At 34.1% G+C, this 24035-nt stretch overlaps 7 protein-coding genes across 13 annotated transcripts in view; 3 read left to right on the top strand and 4 right to left on the bottom strand.

Moving 5' to 3' along the window:
• Positions 1 to 154: 154 nt before the first annotated feature.
• Positions 155 to 4306, bottom strand: LOC123322072 (PDZ domain-containing protein 2-like). Of its 3 annotated transcripts, none has more exons than XM_044909906.1 (5): positions 3498 to 4306; positions 2611 to 2685; positions 1301 to 2465; positions 410 to 1239; positions 155 to 355 (listed from the first exon to the last, which is right to left on the bottom strand). In XM_044909906.1, exons 2-5 carry the CDS (start codon positions 2624 to 2626, stop codon positions 213 to 215), a joined length of 2154 nt encoding a protein of 717 aa, XP_044765841.1. In that variant the 5' UTR covers positions 2627 to 2685; positions 3498 to 4306; the 3' UTR covers positions 155 to 212. The 3 variants fall into 3 exon arrangements, with proteins under 3 accessions (XP_044765841.1, XP_044765843.1, XP_044765842.1); XM_044909908.1 differs by having other exon boundaries at positions 3533 to 4306; XM_044909907.1 differs by lacking the exon at positions 3498 to 4306 and adding an exon at positions 3139 to 3275.
• A 133-nt stretch (positions 4307 to 4439) lies between these two features.
• On the bottom strand, positions 4440 to 6222 carry LOC123322091. Its single transcript, XM_044909937.1, has 5 exons — positions 5915 to 6222; positions 5648 to 5864; positions 5468 to 5591; positions 5333 to 5409; positions 4440 to 5195 (listed from the first exon to the last, which is right to left on the bottom strand). Exons 1-5 carry the CDS (start codon positions 6082 to 6084, stop codon positions 4881 to 4883), a joined length of 903 nt encoding a protein of 300 aa, XP_044765872.1. The 5' UTR covers positions 6085 to 6222; the 3' UTR covers positions 4440 to 4880.
• A 65-nt stretch (positions 6223 to 6287) lies between these two features.
• Positions 6288 to 8149, top strand: LOC123322088 (UDP-xylose and UDP-N-acetylglucosamine transporter-like). Of its 2 annotated transcripts, none has more exons than XM_044909931.1 (6): positions 6288 to 6428; positions 6588 to 6681; positions 6734 to 6950; positions 7001 to 7141; positions 7195 to 7386; positions 7501 to 8149. In XM_044909931.1, exons 2-6 carry the CDS (start codon positions 6599 to 6601, stop codon positions 7885 to 7887), a joined length of 1020 nt encoding a protein of 339 aa, XP_044765866.1. In that variant the 5' UTR covers positions 6288 to 6428; positions 6588 to 6598; the 3' UTR covers positions 7888 to 8149. The 2 variants fall into 2 exon arrangements, with proteins under 2 accessions (XP_044765866.1, XP_044765867.1); XM_044909932.1 differs by having other exon boundaries at positions 6314 to 6432.
• On the bottom strand, positions 8141 to 10470 carry LOC123322078. The gene is made up of 5 exons (XM_044909918.1): positions 10332 to 10470; positions 9776 to 10248; positions 9190 to 9576; positions 8995 to 9136; positions 8141 to 8942 (listed from the first exon to the last, which is right to left on the bottom strand). The coding sequence occupies exons 1-5, from the start codon at positions 10434 to 10436 to the stop codon at positions 8568 to 8570; spliced, it is 1482 nt and encodes a 493-aa protein (XP_044765853.1). The 5' UTR covers positions 10437 to 10470; the 3' UTR covers positions 8141 to 8567.
• LOC123322075 (RUN domain-containing protein 1) lies at positions 9984 to 14527 on the top strand. 3 transcript variants are annotated; one of them, XR_006539040.1, is made up of 9 exons: positions 10461 to 10545; positions 11065 to 11217; positions 11362 to 11449; positions 11501 to 11842; positions 11910 to 12241; positions 12299 to 12805; positions 12856 to 12950; positions 13399 to 13495; positions 14274 to 14527. XR_006539040.1 is itself a non-coding variant. In XM_044909913.1 (8 exons), exons 2-8 carry the CDS (start codon positions 11072 to 11074, stop codon positions 14381 to 14383), a joined length of 1620 nt encoding a protein of 539 aa, XP_044765848.1. In that variant the 5' UTR covers positions 9984 to 10111; positions 11065 to 11071; the 3' UTR covers positions 14384 to 14527. The 3 variants fall into 3 exon arrangements, 2 of the variants coding, with proteins under 2 accessions (XP_044765848.1, XP_044765847.1); XM_044909913.1 differs by lacking the exons at positions 10461 to 10545; positions 13399 to 13495 and adding an exon at positions 9984 to 10111; XM_044909912.1 differs by lacking the exon at positions 13399 to 13495.
• A 926-nt stretch (positions 14528 to 15453) lies between these two features.
• LOC123322094 (protein tipE) lies at positions 15454 to 18120 on the top strand. Its single transcript, XM_044909940.1, has one exon. It carries the CDS (start codon positions 15532 to 15534, stop codon positions 16342 to 16344), a length of 813 nt encoding a protein of 270 aa, XP_044765875.1. The 5' UTR covers positions 15454 to 15531; the 3' UTR covers positions 16345 to 18120.
• Positions 18121 to 20232: 2112 nt separating this feature from the next.
• The window catches only part of LOC123322066 (rho GTPase-activating protein 7), a 39050-nt gene continuing 35247 nt past the window's right edge, over positions 20233 to 24035 (bottom strand). For both annotated transcript variants that reach the window (XM_044909894.1, XM_044909895.1), the window contains 8 exons: positions 23773 to 23844; positions 23483 to 23716; positions 22705 to 23020; positions 22414 to 22622; positions 22018 to 22329; positions 21664 to 21959; positions 20972 to 21582; positions 20233 to 20888 (listed from right to left, as the gene is read on the bottom strand). In XM_044909894.1, coding sequence (XP_044765829.1) covers positions 20774 to 20888; positions 20972 to 21582; positions 21664 to 21959; positions 22018 to 22329; positions 22414 to 22622; positions 22705 to 23020; positions 23483 to 23716; positions 23773 to 23844 — 2165 coding nt within the window. In that variant the 3' untranslated portion in view covers positions 20233 to 20773. The remainder of the gene's footprint in view (positions 20889 to 20971; positions 21583 to 21663; positions 21960 to 22017; positions 22330 to 22413; positions 22623 to 22704; positions 23021 to 23482; positions 23717 to 23772; positions 23845 to 24035) is intronic.

Genomic DNA, 24035 nt, shown 5'->3' with positions numbered 1-24035 from the left:
TGTATAAACAATGCCTCGATCATACTTCCAAACTTAGTTTCGTTTATACCAGTATGTTCACATTCATTCATTTGAGCATTTCAAACGGAATAATTGATAGGGTACATGGGATTCAATCGTAGAACTCGTTTTATTTTCAGAATGAAAAATACTGTTTCGAACAAATAATAGTATATATATTTGAATTATATAACTTGATAAATTGAACCGATTTACAATAAGGAAGTAGTGATTTTTTGACGTCGATGAATTTTTATGAGCACACTTCCTTTCTTTATATTTTTGAAGAATTGCACGGCCTCAAGATGCGTCATATTTTGAAAGGAATGACCATTTACTGATAAAATTTTATCACCTGTAAGAGAAGAAAAAAATTTAAAAAATGTACGGCAAACAATAATTTTTTTACCTGGAAATAATTTTCCGCTCTCAGCAGCCTGGCCATTTTCAAAAATAGTCTTCACAAAAATTCCCATTGGTCCTCTAACACAGTCTTTACCGCCAACTATCGAAAAACCTAATGATTTCATATTTGGACCCTTGGTGAAAATAATTTGTAAGCCAGGATGTTGATCGTCAGCTCTGTCGTTATAATCATGTGAATATTGGTCATTAGTTCCTGTGGTGTTTTCTTGTTGTGTAGTCTTATCCCTCTCTTCACAAAAAGTTACTCTTGTCTCATTTTCTTCAATATCTGTTTTATATTTTGAAGTTTTATAACTTCTGTCAGTGGGTTTTTTGAATATGAATTGCTTTTCAGACGTCGTTCTTTCTATGCTATCACCGAATGTTACTCTTGTTTCATTATCATCTAAATGCGTTCTGTTGTCGGTAGTTTTATGTAATCTAAAATCACTAAACTTTCTGGACTCTATCTCTGCTTGTTTGTGTTCATTAATATTCGTTTTATTTTCGATATCATTTTGTGTGGGGCACTTAAGAATTACATCTAAAGAAATATTTCTTCGAGTATCTATATGATCTACTATTTTTGTTAATCCCATTCGTCCCAATCTGGTCCTTTCCTCCCTTTTGACGTTGGGGCTTTCTAATTGTATGGAGCTACTTCGTTTCAAACTTTTCATTCTTTTTTCTCTTTCAGAGGAATACCTGATAATCAATAATTCCAACTCCCCATCTTTCGGTTCCAATACATGCTCAAGGGACTTTGAAATGAGTATTTCAGTTTGTACGCTATTTATTTTAACTATTTCGTCACCTACTTCTAATTTTCCACTTCTGAAAATGAACATAATGCTGTTTAGTTTTATGAAATAGATGATTGGCCAACTATACTTACTTGTAAGCGATGGAATCTTGTATTATTTCCGTGATCACCATGGTGGGGACTTCGGAATTTTTATTTTTAAGTTCAATCTTGAGTCCTATAGATTCCTTATCAGAAACTTTCAATCTTACATACTTAAATTCTCTGCCTTTGGCAATTTTCGGTCCCTTGTTGATGGATAAGTTGCTCAATTGTTCACAGGCATCAGTCATTTCTCCGGAATCCCTATTGCAAGACGGTTCGTTTTTTTTCCCAACCGTCCGCACATTTCCCTCGGTTTGATCTTCCATTTTCTCGTTACTCGAAAAATTAGATTTGAAAGGCTTGAAACTGAAAAAGCCAGAAGGAATGGAATTCCCCGTTACCTTCTTCTTCTCTTCCTGGCTGTTTGTTATAGAAAAGGAATCTTCATTTCCCGTCGTCAACTCAGGATATTCTTCTTTAATTCTATTTTTTGTCTCGTTTGTGTGAAACGAATCAGAATATTTAATATTGCCTTTTTTGCACCTATCCAAAGAGGAAACACTCAACATCGAAACATCGCTATCGTATTCGGTATCACTGGATGTCAATACTGAAGAATTTGATGAATTTTTGCGCTTATGTTTGTACTTGAAAAAATTTGAGATATTCGTTAAAGTTCCAGTCGACGAACTTTTCGACCTCAATGTATCGCTTTCGTCTTCGGATTCAGATTTACTGTATCTTCTTGTAAACATGTTCATCATTCTGTTGAAGTGCGAAATTTTTTTGGGGGGCGAACTTTGTTGCTTTTCCTGTTCTTCTCCCGGCAATGAATCTAGGAAATTTTTGAATTCTTCTGGATCGGGCTGCATGATCATCAGGTAGTCCATCAGTTGCTTTTCGCTCAGTCGATAGTTTCCAGACAATAAACTCTGGTTTCTTTTTAGATTTTCTTCACGTAAAGTCATGTTTGTATGGATCTCGTCGTTTTCACTCAAACGTTTGTATTTATCATATATATTCCTTAAATCGTCCTTCGTACAACGTTCACCAAATTTATCAAAAAAATTGTGCAATTCACTACTACCGGTGGAATTTCTCTTGTAAGGTTGTTTTCTGTTTGGATTTGGCGCAATGAACATAATTTCTGAAGATTCAGTGTTTCTGAGCTTATCTATTGTTTTCCCTACTTTCCTGCTCCATGTTGATAAACCTGGAAAAACATATTGATTAGTCCTTATTCGATTTAAACGTTTGATTTCTGTTCAACGAAACTGGAATTATAATCCGTTGAAAAAATAATGGATATATGATCATATATCAGCTGATTAATCTTTCGGAAGAATGATAATACTTACTTGAATTCAGAGCCATGATTGAGTATTCGTTAGATCAGTCTCTTCTACTCCCTCTTGATAATAATGAAATCACAACTGTAAAACGGAATGGATATTATCTCAATAGATATAGGTGTGTAGATTCAATGAGAACTGAACAATTTTCGACTTTTTTGCTCTACCTTAGCAGGAACAATCAAATAATTTCGCTTATACACATATTTGTTTCATAGTGTCTTTATGAAATGTCGCTATCTTGCCCCCTACCTATCTACGCCAGTGGTCTATTCGTGAATAAAAGTGCTATTTTTCTCGCACTCTTGCGTACCGAGCTTTTCATGCAATTGATAAGTCTAATCCCGAAAATTTCAGAAGGATGATTAATAATGAAGTGAATCATACCGAATATACTAAGAAGATGCGGAATTTGATACATATAAGTTTAATAACTTATATGTATCAAATTCCGCATCTTAATATTAATATAGAAGAATTGCGAATTTGATTTACTTCCGGCTACCGGAAGCGGTCTATAAATATCAATCGTACCTTGAATTCTTTTGAAGGAGAGGATTTCACTTTTTATTCTTCTCAACATATATAATTATTCAAATTTCTTCAATATATAAATTCATCTTCTAAGAATAACACTAATATAAGACCTAATTAGTTATTTCTTCGCCTAGATTGACTATATATCTTTGTTTGCACTTTATTTTCATACCAATTTATGAATTCGACAAATTTGATGATTTTAATATGGAAAGAATATGGTTAAAATTATCAATGCAATAATCGTTAAAGTAAAATTATCAATGATCGAAGCAGCAAAAAGTTTTTCACTCAAGTTATCGATCGAATTTCATCATAACTAGGATCTTCGTGTAGGTAGTGGAATTATTATTTACCTGTTCATAAATATTCACGTTTATTGAACACTCACATATTTCCCAACTGACACATGTTTTCTTTTAAATAAATTGACTCGTCCCATGTCGATTTCACTGATAGTTTCTACGAAGATATTCATTATCAGTAGTGTCTATATCTTCAGGACCAAATGCGGTCTCTGAGGGGATTTGTTGCCCATAATATGCAAAGATAAACGAAATTATATTATTTCTCAAATTAAGATTCTGTAAAATTGGAAAAATTATGAATTGTTTTTCTTAAAAAAAAAACGAACGGTTACACAATTTATTACGCTTTACAAGAACAACTTTTCGGAAATGATTCAACAAGCATATCAGCAAATTCAGGCTACCATTAATTCATTACTCCCTCCAAGAATTACAGGACTACTACCTACGGAGCTATAAAATTGCAAAACAATCTATTCTGAATGTATTGAATTTTTTAATATTTTTTAACCTTGTTGTAATTTCCTCAACATAAAGATGTGGGTAATGTGAACTACAATCATTACCTACACCAACACCTCAAGCAAGGTGTTGACTGCGGGAATATTTTATGCGTGTCTCCTCGCTATCGTTATGTTGGAAAACAAGGCAATTGAATCTTATCGTGTTATAATACTTCAATAATTGATTAGAATTGCAAATGTGATAAGAGCTAATCAATATTTGAAAATGATTTTGTCAACAAGAAGTAGAATTCTGAGTAAACCTATTTTACCCTGAAGATTCGGACGAATTTTATGTAATTGCTTTCGAAAATCTCGGGTTTCAATTATTGTTTTATTTCCTTCATCTATAATTCTCACGATGCGTCTATGTTATTCTGTAAGGAAGGAATGACGAAGGAACGTAAAAAATAGAGGGGCATGAAAATGGAGCACAATTCTACTCCCAAGGGTGTAATTCTGATAGGAAAAATACGGTAGAAAAGTACATGTTTGAAGATGATTTTATTAAGCAACTTTTGTTTATTGAGGTATATTCCCACCAGAAAAATATTTTTCACCAGTATAATTAAAGAATCACAAAAAATTCAATTATTCAACATGATTCAAACTTCGTAACACATAATAAGAGAGCATTTAATCTTAAAACCAGATGAAGTGGTTGAAGAATCATCTTTTCGGAATATTATTATCAAAATATATTATATCTTTATTTCACTCACTACTATATACATAAACATGAAAATCTCAACATACTGTAACATAAGCTATTATAATAACTCAATTATTTCAGCTCACACATTACATAATATCTGATGAATGTATGATAATACCTTCATTCAACTTTTTAACTCAGGATGAAACAATTTAATTGTTTTGAGAAAAATATAACAAGTAACATAAAACAAAATTGAACATATTTCATCAACTAAACCGATTCTATCGATTCCTTCCATTTTGGAATGAGTTTGAATCTTCCCTCAACATCTCCCAGAAAAGCGAATTTGGGTTTACTTTCTCCATTTGGGGCATCCATGTATGTAGCAATTGTTTCTGGACCAGCAGAAAAATGACTAGATTCCATTAGGTACCTCATTTTTCCTATTTTCATATACATTTTGCCTGAACGTGTGATTTGTAATGAGCCTATTTTTCCTTCTGTCATCATATTCAAATGATAGTCTAATGCTTTTGTAACATTTGGATCATCACTCAAACCTTTTCCTGCTAAGGATTCTGGCATCTACAACAAGATGAATAATTCATTTCACTAATGAAGAGAATTAAATTCCAAATTTTAATTTGGTTTATTATAATTAGGTAAAATGTTATACTATTCTTCAAAAATGACTGATTTTATAAAATTGAACAGGGTCTTACCTTTATCAGGGCCAATCTTGTGTTAACTTCAGCTTCCTCTACTTTACAGAAATACGGATCAACTGGTTCCATTTCAACTAGAAAGAATATTTTAGACGATTTCAATCTAACTACTTTGAAATATATGCATATTACCTTTGTCACAACTGTTATAGAGAGGAGTGAAGTTCCATACTTCTGCATTGTCTAATCTTTCATCACGGTCTACTTTCATATTTATCAAACTGGTGAGAATGTTATCCTCTTTATCATCATCAACCTTAAAAAATTTCAAGAAAAATAGATGAAAGACCATTAAAATATAAGTTTACTCACAACAGAATCAGTTTTTGTAAATGTGGGTATTGCAATATGGGACGGGGAATTATATTCATATTTAGTTCTTTCACTGAACCCAGTGGACCTCTTTTCTAGTGCAGAACCTTCTGAGAAAACACCTTGGGATTGCACAAATCTCTTGCTATCTAAGACCTTTTTCTTAGGTTGTGGTTTAGGTTTCTCTTTTTTAGTCGGTTGCAATTTCTTTATGCTTCTGTAATAAAATCATATAAGATTATGAACAATGAATCTCGGCATCCTTACTCTTTAGCTTTGTGTTTTGTTCGCTGAGCGTTAAGATTTGGTTGATAAATTTTCTTTGGCTTAGTTCCACCAAGACTTAAATCTCGAGGAAGTCTCAAAGATTCAAGTCTATTATTGGCTGTCTCGTTAGATTTCTTTTCCATTAAAGATTTCAGTAGTTTGGCATCCATTTTGCTCAATATTGATCGAAAAAATATCCACAATTCAATTCAGTAATAAAATAACTTCAAATAAATGCTGTTCACACTTCACAAAACCATCTGTTATCTCTGACATAACCTAACAGCATGTAAACAAATAGCAAATAGTCAGTTCAGATCATAGAAACTAGAAAAATTGATCTTTGATCAAAGTGTGTTCTGTGGAGTGTGGAGCAAAGATTGTACAGAATGCTCTGTGCCTAAACTGAAAAACTGAAACATTAAACAAACAAAACTATGTAAATTACATTACATCACACATTGGAAGGTTTCAGGGTTAAATTAAATAGAATTAGCTTCTATATCTTGGTATAGTAGGTATAAATGAATGAATCTTAGAAAATTATCTAAAAGTATGACCTTCAGTATTTCGAGTATCCTCTTGAATATTATCTTCTAATTTCAAATTAGTTTCATGTATTTGAGGGGTTTGTTGAAATTCATTGTCCATTCTAAGATCACCTGTTTTACAGATACATAAAAAATGAAGGGTAAAGCGGTTTATGCTGTTTGTATGGTTTTGTTAGGCTGTGGCTTGAACAATGTGTTTTTAGAATATATCATAAAGTGAGTTTTTTTGAAATACTGGTCCTTCTACGAATGAAAAGTTTCTTTTTAGATTAGATCCAGGAGCAGGGCATTTGATAACATTCTTACAATTCTTATTCATAGCAATTCAAGGTTTCATTTTTACCTCAAAATGTGGAACTGTACCACCGCATATACCAATAAAGATATATTTATTATTGGTCGTAATGTTATTCAGTACTAGTGTTGTTAATAACTGGGCATTTGCTTTCAATATACCAGTTCCGCTACATATGATTTTCAGAGCGGTAAGTAACTTTTTTGTGTGGTGTCTAATGATTCATAATTTAATTTCTAGGGATCACTCATTGCAAATTTAATAATGGGTGTTATTGTTTTGAATAAGAAGTATACAATGGATAAATATATATCTGTGATTATGATAACTCTAGGAATAGTTATATGTACGCTAGCTACGGGTAATAAAAAACCAAAACCTGTAAGGAAAGCATAGTGTGAAGTCATTACTCTTTTAAAATTGAAAAATTTCAGACTTGCTCAGATTGTGATATGACTGATTCAATAGACTCGAGTACTGATGAAGATTCAATGTATTTCTTCTGGTGGATGATAGGAATTCTGCTTTTAACTTCTGCTTTATTATTATCAGCTCGAATGGGTATTTATCAAGAAACACTATACAAACAACATGGGAAATTCCCAAGTGAAGCTTTATATTATACGGTAAGTTGAGCTGAGCATTACCCTTTCATTCATCTGTAGTCTGTATTTCAGTTGAGGTACATATTACTTTATTATTGATGATGAATTTTATTGAATAATGATTTTTAATTTCAGCATCTGTTTTCTTTGCCTGGTTTCATTTTATATGGAAGCAGTATATTGGAACATGCTTCTATTGCCAATAATTCTGAATTGATTGAAATTCCACTGATTCAGATAGGAATGCCAATTCTTTGGGTGTTTCTCCTCTTTAATGTTATAACGCAATATTTCTGTATTAGTTCAGTTTATATTTTAACAACTGAATGCACTTCATTGACAGTAACCCTCGTGCTGACTCTTAGAAAATTTATGTCTTTGGTGATATCTATAGTATATTTTAAGAATCCATTCACAGCGTACCACTGGTTTGGAACTTTTCTTGTTTTTATGGGAACATTGATTTTCACAGAACTCATTTCTTCTAAAAGATTAGTTGGTACAAAAACAAAAAAGAATTAATAGGATAGTAATTCGCCAAGTCAACTAATTGCTATAACACCCCATCCCTCCCTCCAAGTATTTTATAAATGTTTTATGAATCGTTATTCTTTGATTTTCAACCGTCTACAAATAAAGAGGTTATTTTTTGTTGACTTTTATCTACAAATAATTTACAATAACTTATGTTGTGATTTACCATTGACCAAGTGTTATATATCTATATCTGACTACGGTCAGACAATGTATTACCTTGTAATTGTTGAAATATAAATTTTATTGATATCATCTTTTATTTCGAAAAGCTACAGTAAAATATCATACAGTTATTATTGCTCCTTATGAGTCATCTTCATAGACAAAAAACTAATTCGATTATTCGAATATCATACAAAAGTGCAATATTTAAGATCACAGAATGTTTTGCATCAGACCTAGATTCACTTATATAATATAATTGTATATTACAGTTGTCTTTATCTATCCATTCATAAAATAATCACAAGTAATGCTTACTACATTGAGAGCATTACTCAGCATTTTTACCAGATATTATTTTCAACCTATTTGTTATCTTCAAGTATTATCTTTCAGTTAAGATTACTTTGAAATATTAAATTAAACCCGAAATTTTGGGAATTTGTTACGACAAAACAATTTTTCAAATGCCTTAATACTGTTTGAATCACATGAATAATAATTTACTGCAAAAGATACTCTTTGTAGTTCCTTATCGATTTTAATTCTTTTTTGAATTGTTTTACCAGATCTAGAGGTTGCACTAGTATAGATATATCTCTACCTACTGCATTAAGACGATCGCGGACTTGATTTTTTTTGAAATACAGATTTAGAGGACGGCCATTGATTTCTGTTAGTACCCAATTGGTGAAGGCAGTGCCATCGCAGGTCATGGCTCCACAAGGCAATCCATGTTTAGCTGCCAAACTTCCAGCTTGTACAGTCTTGATAACAGCTGTGTTATTTTCCTGAATTATACCAAGTGATTGTCCCTCTGTTTCTCGATGAATAACAAAAACTCTACCGAATGGAATCCTTTTGATTACAATATTGATCTGGAAATTTAACATTAATATCAACAATTAATATATTCTTCAAAGAACTCACATAAATAGCAGAGTGGCTCTTCAAAATCCTTCGAACTTGATATGCTGTTTTTACTACTACTCCTTCAACATTTAAAACTTGATCACCAATGTGTAATGCATTGTAAAGCATAGGATGTTCCTTCTGTTTCCATCCACAAATCCTTCAAATCGGAACAAGGTTATCAAATTGAAAGAATAAAATTTTGAGACATACCACACAGATTCATAAGCATCTACAAATGCTATTGCGTTCAAACAGTCTCTTCTTCTCAGCTGAAGTCTCACACCACCTGGATGCTTCATTTCATTTTGTAGCTGTTGAACTTGTTGTTCTCTTAGTGTTCTATATGGTCTTGGGGGTGGCATCAAAAATCTCGTATAACTATTGGCCACAGGTCTATTCTGAAAATCGATTTCAGGTCTAGTTGAAGGGCCTGGAGAGGAAGACGCTTGGAAAACAGGTTCATAGTGGTTGAAACTTGCAGGGGCAGATAACGGAGGAGTCTCTAACAATCTGTTCAAATTTTCAAAATTGAATACTTCGTTCTCTTGAGTATTTTGTGGACTGCTGAAACTATCACATGAGGAAGTGGACTCTGATCTGTGGAAAAATTATATTCACTATCAAGTTCACTTGAAGAAGCCTAAGAACTGTGTGTAGATATAAATTGTATATTGGATGTGCCAAGAATGTTTTACACCACAATTACAATTTCTCATTTTAATTGCTTGTGAGGATGAGGAATATTTTGATATGTGGTACATTTTTGCTCAGTAAATGAAACATTTTTTCACTTTACCTCCATCTAGGTGTTGTATTCAGATTCCTAGAACGACCAGATGTGCCAGGTGCATCATTTATCATTCTTGTAAGGTCACTTCTAGTACCCACAGGGGGTGGAGGCAATGGTGAGTTTGGATCTCTTGTTGATAGTAATGGAAGACCATTTTTTGGCTCAGGTAACTTAGTATATAAATTTTCTATTGGACATAATATTTTCATCTCTTTCAGCTTAGTACGTAGGACTTCTACCCATTCGATCATGAGATCTTGAGATGGAGCTGCCAGCTTAATAATTTGATCAAGGAGAGTAATACAAAATTCATATTCTTCATTAATTGGACAAATCGAAGAGGTAACATGTTGTGTTTCATTCAGAGAAAAGAACTGACATGGTTTGTGTAGTATAGCGCTTTTATTATCGGAATAAGCTTCGAGAAAAGCATTCACATCATCATGAATACAGAAGACAATCCACAATCTTTCTTTTTTCTAAAAATAAGAGTTTGTTGATTTCAGTTTAACTGTATATGAAATTGTAAACACCGCATAATCTATCCAAACAGGAGTAGTACCTTTTTTGAATTTGATGATACTTTTTTGAGCCAACTGTTTTTGTATATCTCCCTGAAAATTGAAGTGTGAAAATCAGTGCTATTTGTGTGTGACTCTGCCATCATAAGCCATAGCTCAGTTTTGTTTTAGTAGAGGTAAATGAAAAGCTGCAATTAAGTTAGGCATGTTGCAAGTGGCAAACATTGCATTTATGAAATTTCAAAGAGAACATAGGTGGGAAATATGTAAATAAAAATCAAGAAATACGACAAAAGTCGCAGTCAAAACTGTCTATTTGTATATCAATAGTAGTTCACTGCAATTTTCCTCGTTTGGTCTACTGATTTCTCTACCTCAAGCAAAGAGCAAAGCTCACTTTGTCCTCTGCAGCGGATTTTCAGTTTTAATATTATTGTTCTTATTTCATCAGAGGAATTAGAATTATAGCTTGAATTTATGATTGAAAAATTCAAAAATTAATTGAAATTTGATTATTGATTAGCCTGTAATCATGCTGTATATTTTTCTGACAGACCTATCACAAGAAAGAACCACAGGCTCTCTGAAAGTCTGAATGTACATATTTATTCTCCAAATTGCATTGAAATTCATATTTCGGCTGTTTTAATCAAATATTATTGTAGAAATTTGTGTATTATACTTGAAGAAGTTGCAATGCTGTCCTCACTCATATTCTATACTTTTTTCAAAAACATTTTTAAATTTCAATACTGAATAAATCTTTTCTTGGAGCTTTGACATGGATGATCAAGAAAATATGTATTCTTCTGAACCTTCTTTGGAGGAACAACCCACTGGTAAAAGATGGGATCCTCTCGGAGCACCAAATGATCAAGATAATGAATCAAATGCAATGGAGAAATTTGAATACCACTGCTGTGATCAGTAAGTGATCTCTAATATCTCTTGTGAATGGTTGTAGTGATAGTTTGTTTTATTACTTATCTATATGATGAAACTTTATACGAAAGTTGAGAATTACAGTACATACCTACTTGTTCCGATAACTGTGAGTTAAACTTGTTTCAGTTCTTCAGCTGAAAAGATACAAAGCTTGGAAGAAGAACAAGAACTTCTCAATTCGTCCCTGTTTGCCTTGACCACCCATTTTGCACAGGCAAGTCTATAGCTTTTAACATTTCCTCTCTAACCAAACCATAATATACAGGTACAGTTTCGTCTGAAGCAAGTTGTGAATTCTCCACCTGAAGATAGGGAAGAACTACTCAAATCCCTAGAAGAATTTGCCTTTCGTGGTATTCCAGATGTTGGAATGGTTCAGGAAAGGATGGATGAAGCAAGTCTTGCTGAGGCTGTCCGGCTGAGACGCACCCAACAAAGAGAATTGATCGATAGACTCAAATCTCAGCTTAGGGAATTGGAACAATATGCATTTGAAAATGGGGATTCGGCTGTTCCACAGGATGTTATATTAGAAAGACAAAGAGTCATTTTGAATGAACTCAAAACAAGAATGAATCTTGAAATCGACGAGCAGAAATACCTTCAAGTGAGTCTCTTATGATTGTGATGACTCAAAATGTATTACCGTTTGATTTATTATTGATTCACTTCAGATGACACCTGCTGATGTTAAAGAACAAATTAATCTTGCATTAGATCAACTGGTTAGTCCATTAAGAGTTAAAGAACATCTTGTTGCACAACTGAAGACACAAGTAGCTGACTTGGAACGTTTCATAAGCTACTTACAAACTGACACAAAGCAAGCGAAATGTTCATGTGGTTGCTCATATCATTCTGTTAAGAAACCCTTCAGTACTGACACTATAGGTCTCATACAGAGAACTGCAACTTTGCTTCAAATGTTTGCAATACTTCAACTGGGATGTGGACCCCAGAAATTCAGAAAGAATGATTTGAAGAATACTAAAGTGAATCATTATGGGTTGGTATTCATTATTTCATATCCTTCATCAATTAATTTTTAATTTTTTTTTGGCAGTGATCTTCGAGCCAAACTCGAGATGGCAATATCCCATGTTCGCGAATTAGTTGTGGAAAATGAGAAACAAAAACATGCCCAAGAGGAGTACAGCAGTGATTCAGAAACAGGAGGAGTCAAGTGTAATGTCCAACTGACAAGAGCTGTGCGAAAATATTTAGCAACCAGTATTCGCGATTTGATGCAGCATGGTTCCACAGTTTCTAATAATACATCTAGTATCGTTCCATTCATTGGTTGTTTTCCCAGGAGGACTTCAACAGACCAGACACCGATTCATGCGTGGGAATTAATACTCCAGTATTATCATCTGAAAAATGGCGAAAATTTCAACTCAACCCCTGCAAGAAAACTATCTCAAAGTTTTAATTTAGATATTGCTGGATCATCTCCAATAAATAGCAAGCAGACAATGCTGAGTGCTATTGGAGCTATAATTTCTACACATTCTAGGTACAAGAGGAGCAACGATTCTCATTTTAAAGCTTTCATCTGTGCTGGACTGAAGTGAGTTGATTTTATGATGCAAATTTCCCATTAAAACTATGATTTTTCAGTGCCAACAAGTTAGTGTCATGGTTAAATCACTTTTTTCAATGTAAACCATTGATAAAGGCACACTACCAGCCTTGGAGTTACGTAGCAAAAACAGGTGAATAACAGAGTGTGTTCTGATACTAACATCTTATGTTTTTTTTTTGTGGAGAGCCGTGAAGCATAAAGGGAGGTCCAAGCAGTCCTTGAATTCAGCACAATTCGAATCTTTTGTTTTTGCCGTTGCATTAGCGGCCTTCTTGTCGGAAAGATCGCATAAAATGAGAAAAGCGGTTTTGTAGGGGTTGTGGTTGGGCGCGCTTGTACATTTTTTATATACCCAATCATACCTGCACGATTTTTCTGCCGTCTACGGTGATAGAATGTTTCCGCCTTTACTCGCGCGCTTTCTGCACGATCCGAACACGCGGAAAAGAAGTTTAGTCAGAAGGCCGCTATTGCACAGGAGGTGGTCACTTTATGATGAAGGAGGTCTGTAACTACAAGGATAATGATATACTGTCTTCCATCAATTGGTGTAGATAGCTCAACTGTCTTTATTTTAGTTTGCAGACATGCATAAAACCTTGTCAGCTTCTGTGACTAAAATTATATGAAGAGAATCTGCAAAATCCAACAAACTGTGGATTGAATTTCATTAAGGCGAGTTTAAAACTTGGGTTTTCTTCTAATCTGGTTTTGGGCTACTAACTAGGGATGAATCAATTTTTTTAGTGACTTTTCATCATTCTTTTAGGCTTAGGTTAGCCAGCTCGGTAGCGTTAAGGTCAGAGTTATGATCAACGGTACCAGAGTTCTAGGTTTTACTCTCAGACTGGCTTGGGTGGTGGTTCAGTCTTAATTTTCATGGCATACAGGTGTTTCTTAACTGAATGCTAAAAAATGAGGATTTAGTGTGTAAAATTGAAAACAACGCTGTTCAAATGCAATTTTTGTTTTGAAAAACTGAGCGCTTTCGGCCTATAAGGCTATCATAGGTGCTACCCTGAAATATAATAGCTGTTGAGTGTTGGCAATAGTTGTGCTGATCCTATAAACTTACTTTTCAGGGTGTACATGGTTCTGGCAATAAAAACCATGTAACATCAACAGAAATTAAGATAAAAACAGAAAACCTGCCTTATTTATCGAAATAATTGTTGCCACAGCTATAAATTTCAGGGTAGCACCGATAATGGCCTTATAGGACGAAAGCGCTCGGTTTTTCAAAATCAAAATTGCACTTGAATGCAACTGTTTTCAATTTTACAAGCTTTTGTGAAAATGTTGATTGGCTGATTGAATAAAAAAAATGTTGGTGTTGACTGGTTTTGCTTAGATCATTTTGCGCTTTCATTGAATCTTTACTGACTTATATTTGGTGTCGAAATAATTTATTAATGGATGCTATATTTCGAGTGCTAATATGATTTTTTTTCAGGATTTAAAGACAGCTTGAATAGCTTGGATTCTTTAACTTGCTACAAGTTTGACCTTCCTGTGGATTTGGCTGTACAACAGTTTCAGAATATCAAAGATGTTTTTACTTGAATTGGTAGTCATTCCCGAGTATATTTCTATTTTGTTACTGTGATACAGAATGAGTTATGCTGTGTAGATAATTTTTGTTGAATAGAGTTGGTTTGTGAGTCATATCATCCATGTTGATTTCTTTAATAAAATATTCTGTTCGTCTGATTGTATCTTATTTATGAAACACAGCCATTACACTTGTGTGACTGTGAAACTACAAACTTTATTCGATGTTGCGTCATGGTAGAGGTAATATTGAATTTCGCAGAATAATTTGTTATCGTGGACAGATCTAACGAATTCGAATCGTTCAAATTGAAATAAAACGAGCATAGCTGAAATAATGCTTGTATATAATAGATTATTCATAATTTGGAAATATCTCGCGGGACAACGATCTCATTTGAAATGTTGTGACAGATATTTCGAAAGGGAATTATTGATATTTTTTGCTTTAGTCACGAATGCTAGTATTTTTTCAATGTTTGCGCACGCAGTGAGGAAAATAGGAACGCTTTGGGGTTATTGGACTGTGATAAAATTCCCGAGGCATTAATGATTGAAAGTGTTATGTATTGACATCGGGCGGAAAATGATGCGCATGCGTTGCGTGGAGGTTATAGGACATCTCGGTGAAAATGGTACTGCGTATAAGAGCCTCTACGGATCTTGTAGGCCGTGATCCTTGATCCAAAGTTATCCAAAGGATCTTTGGAATTGGGATATATTTCGAAAAACTTGAAATCTTTATTGGGACCTTCAAAAACTGAGGGTTTTTCTTTCTTGAACTATTATTTTATATCCATTGATATGATTGAGAATAAATTTCATGCTTGGCTTTGTCTTTTCGTCATGAATGAAGAACGAAAAGGAAAATTCACTCTGAATTTATTCGCTTTTCGGATCCTAGTCTATGAAAAACATATTTTCAACTGACTATTGTGTTCTAGAATGCGCGTTATTTGTGTGATCTTGATATTAGTTTCTATATAGAATTAAAATGTGAAAATCTGCTGATTGGACCAAGGATGACGGGTTTCTTGGGCGCTTTGCGTTTCGAGCGTCGCTGCAGAAGAGCGGACGCCTGTTCTTTCAGTCGTTTTGTCAGTGTGTCACAACAATGATAGTCGAACTTGAAAAATTCGGGTGTAGGTGGTGATGTCTTAATGACAATGCGGAGCAGCAGCTCGGAACTGCTCCTAGATCAACAAGAGGAGTTACGCCGAAGAAAACTAGCTGAATTAACAGCCCAGAAAAAGGTTGTGAAACCTATAGGCGGCCGATCATGTCGTGAGCAGGCTTTATTCTACTCGACTGCAGTTTTGGCCGTCATTTCATTGTCAGCCGGATCCTCCTTGCTATTCCTTGTGCCTCTTTATGTCGACCCTGCCATCTCAACATTGGTGTCGAATTTTGTATCCGAACCAGTCACCTGTGTCACCACACGTATGGAAAAACTGACTGGGTTAGCGAATTGTTCATGGAGCTCTTGCAGGGAGGGCTGCACCAGTGATGCCTATCATTGTACTCATATCTACGTAAGTTACAACGAGTCATCTCCAATAGACTCTTCGCTGAATCAGACAGACGATGCGGTCCTTCTCGTGAATATCAAAGGGTGCGGGTATCCGCCTAGTGTACTTTGTGCTAATTTTACCGAAACATATGGCATAGAAGGAACTGAATTTCCGTGCTATCACTCGAAAATTAATCGTACTGTTGTACTTTCCCATTATGAAAAAGACGAACAAGTTGCTGTAATCATCCATTATTTTGCGGTTCCTTTTGTAATCACCTTAGCTACTTCAGTTGCATTATGTGTAATGCACTGTGACTGCCGATGTCATCCGACCACTCATCACAAGAGAGGTAGGAGACCTAGAATTCAAGATCTTAGCGATGGTTCTCTCGGAATAGATGTGGACCTTCGACAAACAACTAGTTACAATTCTGATATTGCAGCAATAAGGCCTATGTAAGAATTCGGTTTTGTCTCCGGATGGGACATTAATTGTGCCTGAAGCTTGTCTTTTGAAAAACAATCCGTCAAATTTTTTTCGTTTAATTTTATAAATCATTTATTTCCAAACAGAATTTCAGCCATCTTCCATTTTATAGATTCTTAATTTAACTGCTTCTCTCAGAATCCACATTGTTTGTTGTACATAAACGAATATTATACCTATTGTAAATAGTCATCAATAAATATATCATAAAATCGAATGGATTAGGTTGGAACAATGAAAACATAAATCAAAATCGTCGAAAAATATGATCAAATAATTAGATGAACCAAAACATTGAAATTGATTTTTGAAATGAGACTTGCCGACAAAAAAAACATATCAAAAAAATTCAAAAAAGCTGAATCTATTTTCACTACTGAAATTATTTTTTCAGGATTGAAAGATAATCGCCTAGGGTTTGATTTTCATAAGACTGCTTCAGAAGGTGCAATGATGTATTGAATATCACAATATAACGAACTGCTTCTTTAACTTTATAGTTTTTAAAAAACCATTATTTGATATACTAGCATAGAATTTTATTGGGTATCACGAGGGTGGGAATGATTGGAAAACCGAAATTTTCAATTTTAAAATATGTTGGTAATTTTCATATTATCATTAAGGTATATTATTGTCTATGGTTGTTATTTAAATTAAGGTGAATGCGGTACACCATGAATCAATCAGAAAAAAGCTTTCTTTCAATATATACTTTAATTTTATGCGGATGCAGCTGCCTTATATTTCCAAGAGATAGCTCCGTCTATGTTAAACGACAATATTATATAAACAGGGATACTATATTATATTAAGGTACAATGAGGAGTTCATTCGTGAGTTGATACGATCGTTCAGTACAGTCATTCCTATTTCTTAAAGATAAAACAAACCAAAATTGTCTTTTTCTGATGATATACAATATAAATTATCACTTTAATCGATAATAGAGGGACTGTATGAAATCAATTCGAATTGTTCAGGTCATTGGTTATCGAAAGGGACACCGTGTGTAGGGTTTTTTCTAATATAGCCTTAAAAAAGTAATTTTTCATTCACTTATATTGAAAGCTTTCACATACAGACAATACACTTGCCTTCATATAGTAAGGATCTTCATTGACAATATGAAGATGAAATTTCGTTCCTTTGGAATATACCTACAAATGAATCTTTGTCGTTAGTAGACTACCCAGCTATCATATAATGGTGTGCTGTTTAGTACTATTAGCTTGCATTTCTATCACTCAGTTTCCTCATTTAAAACTGGGGTTCTCGAAGCATCTACTAATAAAACATAGAGTTATTTGGGTATATTCAATTCTTCACATCCCAATATGAAATAAGTGAAGGAATTAAACCAACTTGCCTTCAATCGGAAAAAGTTTCACGAATTTTCAAAATCCTAGAATTGAGACATCTAAAGATAAGTGCTTGTTAAGAACGTTCATATCTAGAGATTCTTTTATCTGCTTCAATATTGATTATCTGGCGAGATTATCTCTTGGAGATGAAGACCTCGTCTTGTAGCGCTTGAAGATTGCTTGATCCTGATCTAACAGGATATTTAACCTGCGATGTGGATTTGTTGTGGTATTGGAATGGATCTTTGAAAAAAATTGAGGATTAACCTTCAGTTTCTTCTGTATCTGTAATGTATTGGTGTTAGAGGAGTGTATTATTTCCTTAATCGTAGTATAAATCAAATATTGTATATTATATCGAAAGAGATTTGTGGTTTAAACTGAATTATTTTCGCTGTTAGTCGGAACGAGAAGAAGTATAAGGCAGTATAATTAATTACTTCGATTTCCGAGACATAAACATAGTTGATGTATGAGAAATACTTGCCTACTTTGAATTGTGCACCGAAATTGCAAAAATATCAGAGATTGTACGCTGAGAAAACATTTTCCTCGCTATGGTTAAGAAAAGACACAGTTTAAGTATGATGTGAATTGTTTTTTTGTCAATAAGGAAAAATGTATTCAAGACCAAATTCTAGAAATTACTGAACACTCCTTAGGCGTGTGCCCTCGTTATCTAAATACATAATCAATACTTTCGTATAATACAAGTTTTGCGTGTACATCCTCGAATTTCTGTTGTTTGTTTAAACTACATTCTTGCATTACGGAAGTTCAGAATTTACTCGTTAATTGATACACGTCATCGTTTAAAGATATTAAGTAATTACATTCAATTAGTTATGTACACGATAACACAACCTTGATTAATTGGGGCAAAAACGACAAATTCCTAATAACTCTCAACTTCAGTTTTTTTTTCTTGTCAGTTTAATACTTTTGTGTTCATTATCTCTCTGACCGAATCCACATATAAGGGTTATCAGAGTTTATTCAATGCAAGAAATCAATACGGGACTACAATTACTATTATATAATAAAAAAATTCCATCTCGACTAAATAGGAAACTGCATGAACTCGACTTTTTTCATCGAGAGAAATATGTATTAGGAGCATTAGAAAAAATGTTTTTCTAACTATCCTAATATATATTTGCATTTCGTTTTTATGTAGATAATAGTGATGTATCAATTGATAATATATTAAGTTTAAGTGAGAATTTTGATTCCTTCCAAATATTTTCAATTATGTTTCACTTTTTAATGGATCGTTCTAATTATGACAGTTGATGAGGTTGAGGGCAGAAATTAAGACAAGCAGAAAAATTGAAAAATCTTGAATTTGGTCATCACAAGAGAAGTTAATTATTAAATGAAATATGAATTTTGTTAAGATCGTAACTTTTAAAATAACTAAGAGGAAATTGTACATTTTACTTGAAAAAAGTATTTTTATAAAAATGTTATGTAGAGATCTTGTTAGTGGTGTGTAATATAGATAAGTGTAATATTTTGAGTTCATTGACGAAGTGCGTGTATAATATTAGAATTTTTATATAGTTTCAATTAATTTTATATTGTTTTATATTAAAAAATTATGATGAAACTTATAAGATTTCATTATTTGGTACTGGAGTTTAAATTGTAGTCCAACGTTATTCCCCAAAATGTTTTATTTCGGAATCATCACCAAAAGACTCTAGGATCTTGCTCTAGAGTTGTTTATCACTTTTCACAGATTTCTGTCGAAGAGCAACTCATCCCCCTTCAAGATCCCCAATCCACTCCTCATGATGACCCTGACGGCCACGTTTAATTTTATATTATATAATTCAGATTCAGAAGAATTGTACAACGGGTTCGAAATGGGGTTAGAGAAACACGTGTGATTCAAAAATTTATTTTTATTCCATTTTGAGAATTTCATGTATATTGTTGGGAAACAAATGAAGTATATGTAAACAATGTTAAGCCTAAATGAAAACACAAATTTACAAAAAACTGTACATAGAGTACGTAAATCATTACTCCTGGCGCACAATAATGTATAAACAAAGTACTCTTTTTAGTCGAGTTGGTTAATCGAGATTATTGGAAACTACAAGTTATCTATAATTAATTTTAAATTGACTAGATTTCATTATAAAATGATTACCTCAACAACCATAAATGCGGTCATTTCATACGAAAAACGTTATTTTAAATTTACAGTTCAAGGAAGAATGTTAGAAATATTCAACTTTGGATTGTCACAGGTTTCCTTCAAAATTAATACTCGAGAATTCGGATTGTTTTGCTGGATAAATTATGTGCATCAAATTTACCTTTCTTGCGGTACTTGAAGAGAGCTGTTAAATAAAAATGCCAATGAAGGAGGAATTGAAATGAAAAGCGAATAAGAAAGATATTTTATGGATTGACTGGAAGGTGGGGTGAATCCATTATTAATGGACGTGATGCTAGTATTTTTGGTAAGGTTATTGAGTAATTATGATTTAATCAACAATGTATTCTGATAATCTAAAGTTTTTACATTTCTAGGAAGAACAGGACAACATGAAACAGTTAACATTCCTATATATCATATAAAAATAAAATATTTCTTATAACTGTTGTATCTCTGCATTCTATAAATATGTGTATAAATATAAGTAGATATGTTTAAATTTTTTTTTATATTATATTGTCAAAATTAATGCTGAGAGATTTTCCACATACAACTGACCCATAAGATGTGACATTTTCATTCGTAAGTACAACCTGAAATTGGTGATTTGAGTTCATATCATGAACTTATCATGACTAGCATGAACAGATAAATTTCTATCCATTCTTTTCAGAGAAAACGGTATTATTTACAACAAAATAAGATTGAATCTGTACATGGTTTCAACATAATAACAATAATCTCATGGCATTAAGAGTACCCGAGATATTATTCAAGATATTGATTAAGGAAGGATGGGAGAAACCTCGAGAATTATTTGAAATGATTAGGTACAAATACTTTTTGAATTATTCTAATCTTTGGCTTCTCAAACTTTGCTTTCAGGCCCAATTGTCCGATGACAGAAGGAGGACTGTATATTAGAAATGAAAAACCCAATTATATGACCGTAGTTTTTGTAGTAATATTCTGGTTTCCTTCCCCTGCAATGATTTTTCATTATTCATATTGCGAAAATATCATTTGACAATAAAATATGCATGAAAATGGTTTTTTTTCTACTCACATCGTATCCGTTCTGCACATATGGTGAAGACGGGACCTTCCAGATCCACATGGTTCTATATAAAACCTCGACGCATGCACAATCCCTCTTATACAATCGGGAATGTGAATGATATCCTCGTGTTCTACCGAAGTTTCAACAATCAAACACGAGCCCTTTGGCAGATCGGTTTTCCAATGGCGAACCACGCAATATTCTTCTACCGGTAAAGGTGTCATCCTTTTTCTGCCATACTGAAAAATTTCCGTATTTCTATCTAGTTGAACCACGATCTTGGTCGACACCAATTCCAAGTCCCATATGTGCCTCTCCCTCAAAATCCTGTGCATCACTTCTGAAGGTGGTGCATCAATGTCTGCTACCACTTTCCAAACTCTCACAGAGAGACCGTCGTCGATTTTTTTGAAAAAAATTTCGACTTTGGTGTTGTTGAGGTTCGGAAGCAACGTCCAACCTCGAGATTTTTCTTTCAGTTCTCTCAAATACGCCTGCTCGCATTCTTTAAGGTATTCTTTCCAACCACCCATAGCTTTACCCAGTTCTTTCAGATTCAACACTTTCCACTCTTTCATCTCTGCAGGATTGCACTGGTTGATTAATCCTTTAGGGATCTGTAATTCAATAATAATTCCTATGGAATCATTCGTAGACGTGTTGACAAAGATCTTTCTTCTTAAATTAAATTAACTTACCGTGAAGAGCTTTTCGTGATTCTCTAGAAAAAATAGCAAGCAGTCGTGAGCTGCTTTGTTCTCGGCCAAATCTTTAGCCTGTGGGGTTCCAAGATTTGATTTTGATATCGAGGAATAATGGAAGAGGGACGGTGCGAAACAAGTAGCTAAATTACTTTCATTCATTTGATTCTCCTTCGAGTGCTTTGCAATTACTATGAGAAAAGATACCAGTGTTTGAAGTACTTCTATATGTTCATCAGGCATCAAGAAGATCCCACAGAGTACAGCGTCTAAACGATGTTCTACAGGGACATCTAGAATTAACATTTTAATTGGAAACTAGATCGAAAAGATAAGGACTTGACTACGTACACTGAAAAATCAGTTTGAAGGTTTCGGAAAGTTTATTCGTGAGCAATGCTTCGGGTAGTTCCCTAAAATACTGCTTAACCATGTCTGCAACGTCATATGATTGTTGATCTTCGAAAGAAAGTATTTCATTCGATGATTCAACAGTATTTCTTAGTGCTTGAATTCTTGATTTAACCCCGGACTTTCTGAATAGACCGACTTGGTCTGCTGCATTTTGCTGCAGCCATTCAAGTGCGTTTTCAATATTTCTTGGTAAGGGATGGCCAGTTCTTTGTAAGGTTAGTTGGATTGGTACACCAAAAACAACTTTATCTGAAACAATTCGTGGATGACACAAATTTGGAGACTGTAGTGGAAAATGCTGAGGGAACTGTGAAAATATCAGTTCAAGCTCACCTTTGTAGGCAGGGTTCTTCATTCTCCTCAACAGATTTTTGGGTACCTCCCAGTTCCATCCGGTTCTATGTGTTGGACAATATTTTTCTATATATGCTGTGAGTTTTAACATTGCTATCTTTTCTAGTTGGCCCAGTTGGTGAGAGGAGAATTTACAATATATTATATTGCTTTCTTCTTCTTTTGCAGATGGAATTTGGCACTCGGTTCTTGAAATAAGAGGGGAGACGATTGATTTTCGAATGATCATTTGATTCTGAGCTTTGTTGTTGGAAATCTTTCAATACTCACCTACTATCCGAACTAACATTATGTTGGAATTCGTCCTCTGATGGTTTCCTCCAAATCCTGTTATAGAATTTCGGAGTGAGTTCAGAATCAGACGCGTGATTCAAACTCGAAGCTACAGAAATCCCGCTGAGTTGTTCTGAAAGAGAGTCTAACAGTTTTGCCCCGTTTTCACTGATGATCACACCTTCTCTTCGTCTACGACATTTCACCGAACCACCCCTCCTTAGCCTTTCCCTTGGCGATCCATTCTGATCATCGCATGCACCATCGGAATCCGAGGTTTTCTTGGTCTTCGTGCTGTCACTTTGTACGGTTGCTGGAAACCAATGTTGCTGATGAATAACGATGTTGATTAGCTATGAGTGCATTTGATTTGTCATAGATTCTTCGATAAACTAAGTGGCATTAAAATAGGGATACTCAGTAATATGTACTTGGATGAGATGTCATGATGCTTTATACACTCTTTCATCAGTTGACCCATTCACTCACTAATTCTGAGCTGTAGTATCTCATACCTATACCTGGGCCTTGAAAAATTTTCTTCAGAATCAACCACGGCTGTGGCCATGCTTTTGTGCCAACTGGGTATTCTTATTTTAATGGTACTAAGTATGGATGACCGTTTAATGTTACTAAATGATGGATGAGGTAGATTTTTCTATTTTTATAGGCCTAGAGGGGTTGTCTACTTAATGTTTTTTTTGTTATCAATTTCAGAGATTGGAAAATATGGGGTGTCTTGATAATAGGTTCAAGTTGAATCGATGAGACTCACGTTCATTTATACAAGCCCTGGACCATCTCCTGATATCAGATTGAAAGGTCCAATTTTTGCTCAGAGCATAGTTTTCGTCTTCAGATTCATCCGTATTGTGCGCTACCCTCTGCTGGTGAAGATGCACACAATTGTTAAGAATTTGGAGCCTCCTGAATAAGGAGTTGAGTATGTCAGGTTCCAACCGTGGATGATCTTGCGCCGCAGTGGATATGTCCACAGGAAATTGCATATCTGTGAAAATTCCATTAAAATATTCAACGTTTTCGTTTCTGTCGAGGATTCCTTACCTTCGTACATTTGTGCATATTGGGGAAACCCTGTAGCTCTCAGCCACTTGCATGCTTCTGCCGCTTCGATTTCTGAAACAGGAAATTGGGTGAGGAAATTTGCAACCCTCGACCGGAAGCAAAGCTTACACAGCGAGTTCAAGTGACCGGATTCATATATCGGATGTTTTTTCATTTTGTGATTCATTTCTGCTGGAAATGATATGGGGGGAACATACTAGTCCAGAAAATATCAGAAATACATATATGACAACTGTGTTTTA

Source organism: Coccinella septempunctata, chromosome X (assembly GCF_907165205.1).
Source record: "Coccinella septempunctata chromosome X, icCocSept1.1, whole genome shotgun sequence".
Lineage (NCBI taxonomy): Eukaryota > Metazoa > Arthropoda > Insecta > Coleoptera > Coccinellidae > Coccinella > Coccinella septempunctata.
Note: the sequence above shows the minus strand (reverse complement) of the source record. Positions and strands in the feature narration are given on the sequence as shown.